The 9,591-nt window shown below is 49.7% G+C and overlaps 4 protein-coding genes across 4 annotated transcripts; 3 read left to right on the top strand and 1 right to left on the bottom strand.

The window, feature by feature from the left end:
- Positions 1-243: 243 nt before the first annotated feature.
- Positions 244-1,191, top strand: GNI_129300 (ubiquitin carboxyl-terminal hydrolase; the record flags this gene model as incomplete). Its single annotated transcript, XM_011133804.1, has 1 exon — positions 244-1,191. The coding sequence occupies one exon, from the start codon at positions 244-246 to the stop codon at positions 1,189-1,191; it is 948 nt and encodes a 315-aa protein (XP_011132106.1).
- A 266-nt stretch (positions 1,192-1,457) lies between these two features.
- GNI_129310 (VIT family protein) lies at positions 1,458-2,399 on the bottom strand (the record flags this gene model as incomplete). The annotated part of the gene is made up of 1 exon (XM_011133805.1): positions 1,458-2,399. The coding sequence occupies one exon, from the start codon at positions 2,397-2,399 to the stop codon at positions 1,458-1,460; it is 942 nt and encodes a 313-aa protein (XP_011132107.1).
- A 225-nt stretch (positions 2,400-2,624) lies between these two features.
- GNI_129320 (Zc3h12a-like ribonuclease NYN domain protein) lies at positions 2,625-6,730 on the top strand (the record flags this gene model as incomplete). Its single annotated transcript, XM_011133806.1, has 2 exons — positions 2,625-2,723; positions 2,759-6,730. The coding sequence occupies 2 exons, from the start codon at positions 2,625-2,627 to the stop codon at positions 6,728-6,730; spliced, it is 4,071 nt and encodes a 1,356-aa protein (XP_011132108.1).
- Positions 6,731-7,722: 992 nt separating this feature from the next.
- On the top strand, positions 7,723-8,681 carry GNI_129330 (adaptin family protein; the record flags this gene model as incomplete). Its single annotated transcript, XM_011133807.1, has 2 exons — positions 7,723-8,508; positions 8,577-8,681. Coding segments are annotated over 2 exons (891 nt in total), but the record flags the coding sequence as incomplete, so codon positions are not given.
- Between the last annotated feature and the right edge of the window lie 910 nt (positions 8,682-9,591).

The following is a 9,591-nucleotide window of genomic DNA, read 5'->3' on the forward strand; positions in this document are numbered from 1 at the left end:
CCACCCCCGACGGGATCCACCCCCGACGGGATCCACCCCCGATGGGATCCACCCCCGACGGGATCCACCCCCGACGGGATCCACCCCCGTGTTTGATTATATCAGCAGCGTATCTTGTAGTGCCCTATTCCACTAGGTATATATAATCACTTATCGTTAAATTTGTGTTTTGCCGCTTCTGTATTCCAAGTTCTGTTATCGTCGCATTATTTTGTCACTGTCTTGCTCAAGATTGTGCCGGTGATGTATAAGGGTGACAAGTCGTCCATGCTTGAGGTTTTGTTGGATTATTTGGAACAGTGTATTCACGGCGGAATGGATGATGGTGGTCCCCCAGACGGCGGTCGGTGGTCGGGTGGCGAGGTTTTCAACCTGACAGACCGCAACAAGCACTTGAGCACGGGAGACCAGCAAGATGCGGCGGAATTTACGGGCCACATTTTGGATGAGTTGATGGAGCTCAAGGAGTTCACATTTGAGTCTAATGATTCTTTTAGTCGCATTGGAAAGTCCGGCAAAGGCATCAAGACAATGTCTGCCAGTAATGGACCAGGTAAAGGGGCCGCCGGTAAAGGGGCCGCCGGCAAGACCACGGTTAACATGTTCCGAACTTTATTCCAGGGACGGATCATATCGGCATTGCCAAACAACAAGACGTACAGCGAGCCATTTAACATCCTTATGTTATATATGAACGGAAATAAAGACAGCCTGGAGGAACTGATCGAAAACACGCTAGAAACGAATAATTCCAAAATCGATGTCTTACCACCTGTACTCCTAATACAGCTACAGAGGACCGTTTACGACCCCCATACATTTTGCATTAGCAAAAATACCGCACCCATAGTTCTCCCACAACTCCTCACTATTAACCAAGAATGGCTAACTGACGCCTGCATGGCTCACTGGGACGTGGAACTATTAGAACGGCACTCATATGCCCTCAAGGGACTTGTGTGCCATTATGGCAACTTCAACGATGGCCACTACACTGCCTACGCCAAACGCGGAGCGGACTGGTTCGCCTGCGATGACATGATCATTTCGCCCCAGGTCACCTCCAAGGAGCAATATGACTGGCAACACAACTCCTGTCTACTGCTGTACGAACAACAGTTTGTCCGACCTGTCAACCCCATCACAAGCATCGCAACCTCACAGCCCCTCCCCTACATCTTCAGAACCTAGGCACTCTCTTTTTCGTCGTCCAAGCCACCCGCAAGCCCTTCCCCGCCCAGCCCACGACCCTCGTTTGCAGTCCGTACGGGACCCTAGCTAGACGTGACCGGGACAGTGTGTTGCCACAGACTGCATGCCAGGACAGACAGCATGCCAGGACAGACAGGATGTTAGTGACAGTGTTCAAGATTATTATTGCGGTATCGTGATTGGTGGTATCCACTAAAAAAATCGACTAAGCCGATTGTGACTAAGCCAATCCCCGAGTCGATAACTCATTGTCGGATCAGGCCATCATGCAGGATCAGACCATCATGCAGGAGCAGGGTCACGAGGTGAGTGTCTAGAGGAACGAGTGTTGTAGAGTGCGGGTGTGTGCTTACCTTGAGTGTGCTGGATGCAGCGTATGCTGCTGTACTGGCGATGGCTCCGTTTGCGGCCATGGCTAGAGCTGACTTGAGTTTTGGCTGTCCCGAGAGCTTCGCTTTGACGTAGCCTAGTGCCAGAAGGGTGCAGATGGTCATGGCACAGGTTCCGTAAAAGGCATGCTTGTTATTAGGCAATAAGTAAGACAAGAGTAGGAAGCCTCCGAGTGGGACGAGCCCATGGAAGAGAAAGGAGAGGAACATGACGGTCCCGGTGATGCGAGGACTGGTGGATGAGTCGGTGAGTGTAAGCCCCAGTTCTTCAAACATCATGTGTTGTAAGAAGTAGTCTGGGTATTGCATGCCTATATCGACGTAGAATTCGGCATCCTGGGCTGTGAAGCCATACTTCTCCATGTAGAGAGTCATCATTTCCTTCCGTTCACCCTCAGGGTAATGATACATCTCCCATTTTTCTCTTTTGGTTTCGCCTTCTACGTATTCTTCTTCAGCCTTTGAACTAACGTACTCACCATAGCCCATTGCAAACGCGTCCGCTATCAAATTCCCTACACCTATCGTCACCGTCTGTAACACCGTCGTCTCTGCACCCATGCAACCTGCCAACAATGCGAACATTGTTACGATCCCATCCAAGCCCCCAAACACTACTGAACGTACTACACTACCACCTGCCGTCATGTGTGCTTCCGTGTGTGTCCGATGATCATCTGCCGGATGACTATGACATTCTTTGGAATACTCCAAGTCGCCTCGCTCAAACGCTTCTCGAGCACCCTTCAGGTCTCGCACACCATCCAATAATGCCCGCGACAAGCCATCCGCGCCCATATTTTCGGAACCCAACAACCACTAATAAACATCTCCAACCCCCCAAACGAAAACTAGCACACATGTTCTGCCCTTATGTCGTGACCTTATGTCTTACCCTCATCCATGTTCCCGCCCTCTCATCCATGATCCCCTCTCATGTATGGTCCCCTGCCACGCATACATGGTTTTCTGTTGTGGAGATGAGATGCGAACTAAAAAGGAGCCCTTCCTCAATTTATAATTATGCCGTTGTTGCCACCTGGTATGATCTTGGTATCGAAGAAGAGGTCCCCTACCAATTTGATCAACAATATCAACAGTGTTAGTGAGTGCGTATTCCAGGTATGAATGTCTACAGTTTCATATATGTGTGTTAGATACTCAACTACTTCCTGGACGATCTCTGGGAGCAAGTCGGGACCTGTGAGAAGCAGCTGGTATCCACTGGCGAAACCGACTGCACCAATCAGCTGATGACACAGTTAACTGCAGCACTCGCGGAACTGCACGCCATCCTCGCCTGTCGGGGTTCCACTGACCGGAAAGTTCTTGCAGCTTTATCAGCATGCATCGGATACGTTTACAGCTTCAGATACGTGCTTAACTACGTGCGGAGAACGTGTGGCGGCTCCAATAACGCGGCTTCGACTTCTCGGGCTACGAGTTCTCGGGCTACGAGTTCTCGGGCTACGACTTCTCCGGCTACGACTTCTCGGGCTACGACTTCTCGGGCTACGACTTCTCGGGCAGCTTCCCCTCGTGGGAAGACGTTCAAGGGGAAGTGCCGCCGCAACGGCGGTGCTGCTGCTGGCGGGCCGCCGGAAGGACCGCGTAAAAAGCCCCCGGTTCGTGTCTCGGGTGCTTTCGACGCGGCTCTGACGTGCTTGCCCGATTGTCCTCAAGTCGACCGGCTGCTTGCGGAGGAGTGGATATGGCAAAGCATCTTTGCCGACCCGCTTGGCGGCGCGGGTCTTGAAGCACTGCGACGCCTCTACCTCCAGACGTCCTTCACGGCTTCCAGCCACGATGGTCTTCTGGATTCCATTCGGAGAGTCGGCTTGCGCAGCATCGCCCAAGGCGATGTCAACTTCGTCGATATCCGAGAACTGCCGCTACAAGACAATCGGATTCATCTGAGAGGCGGCTCCCATTACTTAACGCTCAATGCATCGTTGGCTTCCGAGTTGTCCCGCATCTGCCTCTTTACGGGTGAACTAAAACACGCCCAGCAACATCCACCGAGCCAACACCCGCCGAGCCAGGTTGGACCTCGAGCGCGCGAAGGCAATGGCTCCGCTGGAGAACTTCCTACAGGGAGTGGGTCTACAGGGAGTGAGCCCACGGGGGGTGAGCCTACAGGGGGTGATGCCATAGGGGGGTTGTGGCCCTTGATATACCTGTGGATCTTGTTTCGTCAAATTGATGGTGTGGGTGTGTATGATATGAGTATGGAAAGCGTAATGTTGTTCTTAGCAAGTACCATCAAGGCGTTGGATGAGCCTCCTACACCAGCGGAGACGTTCCGTTGTAGGTTGCGGGGAGCCGTGCCAGCATCTGACCACAAATTTGACCGTCGTTGGAACCTGGTGTGCTCGTCTGCGCACCATTGTCCCGGGGAACTGGATACTCCTGCTCACTGCAGTTATGCGCGTTCTTTAGTAGAGTTCATTCATCTTGTCGTCGCCAATGTGGACACAGATTTGGTTGGCTCCAAAATCAACCAGGTGTGCGCAAACTTGGATGCGCTCTGTCAAAGACCTCTCCACGACAGCGACCAAATGGCGGATTCTCGAAGCCACTCGTCATCGTCAGAAGGCACCGGGCTTCGCTCTCATGGCGACTCTTCTCCTTCGCGATCCAAGCAGGGCGATACCACCCCTTCCTCGCGCGACACGTCTACTAGAGACGATTCCTCGAAAGACACTTCATCCAAAGATACTTCCTCAAAGGAATCCGGGAAGGGCTGTCTAGGACGCAGCTGTCTAGGACGGAGCGGAACGGGATATGCCGACCTGCGACTTACCGACATAGAGCTTGCCGATGTCGGACTCGCTGACATAAATCTCGTCGATCTAGGAGTAGAGGTTGAACCTGTCCCACAGCCCATAAAAATGGAGACTACGGACGAGCATGACGACGCACAGCACCATGACCGTGTAACTGCCGACCCTATGACTTCGCCTGCTGACGATTTCACGGTCCAGGAACAATCAGCAACCCACCTTAACCAAATCGGTTATACAGTGCAGAATAAAGCCATCCAGGTTTACAGGGAGGAAGATTGTGAGAAGCGGGAGCAGCAACGTGGGAAGGATGAGGAAGGCGAACAAATGGAGGATGAAGAGTCGTTGACTGTGGAGCTCAAGGAAGATGAGGACTTACTATTTTTTACGATCCTTCCTTGTTTACTTTGTGCATGCATGAGCAGTGCGGTAACAAGTGAGAAGAACGACAGCAAGAAACAGAAGCGATTGGCGCTGGGTGTTTGTCTTCGACGCTTGTTGCGCACTATGGCTCAGCATGGTGCTGAATCACCTAGTTTATTGTATTGCTCGTTAAACGGTATTTACTATCTGATCCAAAATGACTACCTGTTAGAGGACCTGGTCGTGGATCGGCCAAACCACCTTTCGCGCGACCTGGTTTGTAGTTGTTACGTCGACCTGACAGAAGGAGCTTTGTCCCGAGGATCATTGTCTACACGAACGTCGACGTCGCGCGGCCTTTCGTCCCGCGTGAACAAGCGCAAGAGGGTTCGTCACGAAGAGATTTTGTCCCGCGACTCGGGCGTCGGCATGACGCCTGTCGTCGACGGCGTCAAGCACAAGGGCATGACCAACCGGAATACAAGAGGAGTGGGCCACAAGGAGGCAAGCCACAAGGAGGTAAGCTACAAGGAGGTAAGCTACAAGGAGGTAAGCCTCAAGGAGGTAAGCCACAAGGAGGTAAGCTACAAGGAGGTAAGCCACAAGGAAGTGAGGATGAACCACCACGAGGGTGTAAATCCCGTGGGTGTAAACCACGGTGTGGACTGCCCCTTTCTGTCTTTGGATGCAATCACTGAGCAGCATCGACGATTTGAGTCTATACGCCTGGTGCAGGAGATCCATAGGACATGTGCTTTTCTCGGCTTGGACTCAACCCTGGAAGCCCCGTACATGGATGTGGCCCTGCCGGAAGACCGGTGGTATTTTACACACACGAGTGAAGACTTGAATGAGTCTCCCACCTGCAGAGGCCTCTTGCAAATCGATTGGGGTCTCCAACTGCGGAATGCGGAGCAACAACCCTCGGGTCTTTGTGCGAGACACCCGTGGCGGTTCAACAATCAAAGGGAACAACCCGAAGGGGGGCAGCAGCTCGAAATGGATTTATGTGACCAGGAGTTACCGGACAGGGAGGGGGAAGGACCGGAAAGAGAGCCACGGGAAAGACAACGAGCGGAGCAGCACGGTGAGGGGAGCATTCCAGTGGCCCTTGAGGGCGTCCAAGCAGAAGGTATGGAGTTCTTGATGTCCATTATCCCTGAGTGCTTGTCTTTGTCCAGGTTGAGGTTACATAACCAAACGGGAGAAGCGGATGAACGGAACTTCGAACGCGAACGTCGGGGAGGACTACTACATGAACTCCTTCGTTTATACGAAACGAGAGATGGGAGTCGGGAATCGAGTCGGAATCTGGAGCAAAATCCGAGCCGGGAGGGTGTTGAGCAAAGTCATCGAACCGGGACAGAAAAATTATATCGTGAAACTCCCTACCCCTTGTTACCCCCGCGTAGGACGCGGTCTCTGTCGCTGCAGCAGAAGCGAAGTCCGTCAACGGTGATCATAGATGTTGCCAATGTCGGGATCGGCTACGGCAAGCAGAAGTATCGGACCAAAGTTTTTGACGTGCAAGGTGTTCTGAAGGCCGCCAAGGAGTGCACACGATTGGGATTAGTCCCGGTCTGCGTCGTGCCAGAATACTACTTGAGTCCTCAGATACATGCAACCAAAAATTCCGATTTGCAACTACAGCTGTTGCGTGCCCAGGGTATGCTGGAGGTAACTCCGAATGGGGACTATGATGATTCATACATGCTATACTACGCCATGAGACGCAGTCGAACTTGCATTCTCAGCAATGACAAATTCCGCGATCAGGTCCTACCTGTCGCCGAGAAGATGTTTGAAGCTATTTCTGTCAATCATCACGCTTGCCACACACTCCGAAAATGCAATAAATGCTACGATCTATTTAAGAAGAAGGTTGATTTCTGTCGCAAATGGCTGAACCAACATCTGATCACATACTGCTTTATCGGTGACGAGTTCATAATCAACCCGGACTTTAAGTTCCCCGAAGGATAGATGTCCTACTCTAGAAGGTCTTCTTATCTTCATACCGATGTGAGCAACGACCTAAATCTCAGGAATGCTTCTCACAAAACTCCCTGCCGGGCTAGCTGACACCGCTAGCCACAATCGGGTCGCTGCTGCTAACAAATTGTAGCTACCTTACACGTTAGTCAATCAGCAACTGTCCACTATTCGACGACAAGACAACTGGCGACAAATCAATTGGCGGCAAATCACTTGGCGACCAAGTCAATTGGCGACCAAGTCAATTGGCGACAAGTCAATTGGCGACCAAGTCAATTGGCGACCAAGTCAATTGGCGACCAAGTCAATTGGCTGACCAACTGCTCCACTACGAGTAACTTATCAAACAGTAAACCGGCTATACCAGCTTGTCAGTGCCCAACCAGTCACCGGCGAGTCCTTGTCGACTCAAGTCGAAGCGGCATACCATTGCAAGGTTCCATGAAGCGTCAACGGCGCAACTCAGGTCCAGACGTGGATGTCATGGACCTGAGTTGCGCCGTTGAGAGCAGTTGCTGCAAGGGGCCTATGATGCCTCGTCCAACTCTCAATTTAATATGTAGGAGTGATGTACCCGGAATAGACAACGAGCTATTGGGTATAGAAGGTGCGCAAGTCAGGATCTACGCAGACATGGATGTCCTTTCAGCCAAAGCCATTTCGTAAATTTCACTTTTCACCCCTGCAGCAATCTTGGCTGCAGCAGCTCTTGAGTTGATTAAATTCGGACCGTACGTCAAGTATACAACCATCTTCGGGCTAGACCTTATTGATCTCCATGATCCCCACATCTTCCTGGGTGTTTCCCTCGGACGTGACGAGCCTCGCTTAATGCTGGCTTAAGATTTACCCCCAGTTAGATATCGTTCGCGCCGCGTGTTTGCACACACGTGCGGCCGCGTTGCGGTCGGCTTTTTCCGCGCGGTATTTTTGCAAAATGGAAGTGGACAAATTGCTGGTTTGAATTTTTTTGACCAGGCATGTCTGAAATGCGGGTTGAAAGAGCCCCAGCTCGATTTTTCGTATCACAGAAGAGGAATGAGGTCTCTGAATTGCGCGCGTTGTTTCGCGCATTACCGAGCGAGATAAAGCCTGAGAATACGGAAAAGCGGCGTGAGACACTAAAGCGTTTACTGGCTTATATGAGTCTAGGCATAGACGTCAGTTCTTTATTTCCGGAGGTGGTATTGGCGAGTGTGACTCCGGATATTATTCAGAAGAAGTTGGTTAGCATATATTTGAATCATTATGCAGAGAGTAATCCGGAAACGTCAATTTTAGTTATCAATGCTTATCAGAAGGATTTGTTGGATTCCTCACCAAAGATTCGTGGTATGGCCCTGAAGGCATTGACATCATTACGAGTAGATTCTGTCGAAGAGTACTCAAAGGCGGCAATACTAAACGGTCTTAACGACACTAGTACGTATGTTCGTAACTATGCGGTGATTGGTGTTAGCAAACTATCTCAAGGTAATGAGCCTGAGATGATCTCTAAATTGATTTCGTTCATTAACGATACAAATACAAGCACTCAAGTGTTAGTAACTAGTTTGCTTGTGTTAAATGAACTGCAAGGAGGGTATCAATTGAGTCGAAAGAACATTGTAATGCTGTTTAACATTCTGCATCAATGTAACACATTTGAGAAGACCGTCATATTATCGACACTTAGTACTTATGTTCCGCAATCGGATGAAGAATTCCTGGGTCTTATCGACACTCTGGAACCATACCTATGCACTACTTCATCATCTCTTATTATCGTAAGACAAACCCATACAAGCCCGAGCTGGCAACACTCGAATAAAAGATCCAACAGGCTGTTCTGTAGACTACAATTCGGTGCATTCTATCACTGATCAAGAATAGACACCATCTCCAAAAATGTGCTGGTGAAGATACCCAGGACTGGAAAACCTTACCAATAACTCTCTCCGTTATGCAAAGGGCAGCACCATCTATCATTACCCATTCTCTCAACTATAGTATTCTCCTCTTTCTATACGATATCTGTCGATTGCGTAATCCGACCCTCACTTTTGGTTCCGACCCTCACCTCACTTGGTTCCGACCCTCACCTCACTTGGTTCCGACCCTCACCTCACTTGGTTCCGACCCTCACCTCACTTGGTTCCGACCCTCTATTGATTCCGACCATTCCATTTGCTTAGATCCTTCGTTCATAAAGGTCTTTAAAGAATATTGGGTATGGCTCATCCCTAAATACGCCGAGTCTGTTGCAAATACGATTATGAAGCTGAAGATTCTAAGACTCCTGAATGAACCCATATTGCTTGATAGCATTGTAGCAATCATGTGTGTCCCTAATGAGAAATCAATTGTCATGGAACATGTTGTTGCAATATATGAAGATATCGCTATGAGACGATGTATCCGTCAAGCAACGATTAATTCCAAAACCATGGCAGAAAAATCAACGAGTATTGGGTTAAGTAATAACGAGTTGAGTAATCAAGTAGCTGATAATCAAATCTTAGATAACCAAGCATTAGATAATCAGGGAGATAATAAGCAAGGAGCCAACTATCATGGAGCCAACTATCATGGAGCAGAAGAGCTTAGTGATTATTGCGACGTGATTTTCCATCAGTTCCGAGACTGGTATTGTCTACAAATACCCAGTCTCTGTTCTGCAGTTTTACCTACACTTTCGAAAATACTTTTACTCCATGTCGAGTATCAGCAATATTGCCATATTATGTTTACGGGTATAACTGGTGAGTTTCTGGACAGTCTAAAGGATGAAGCCATTGAATCGTTGCTTCTGATTGCTTCACTTCAGCCACTTAATATGGATGTGCAATTCCTATTTCGCAAAGTATTTG

This window comes from Gregarina niphandrodes (genome assembly GCF_000223845.1).
Source record: "Gregarina niphandrodes unplaced genomic scaffold scaffold00032, whole genome shotgun sequence".
NCBI lineage: Eukaryota > Apicomplexa > Conoidasida > Eugregarinorida > Gregarinidae > Gregarina > Gregarina niphandrodes.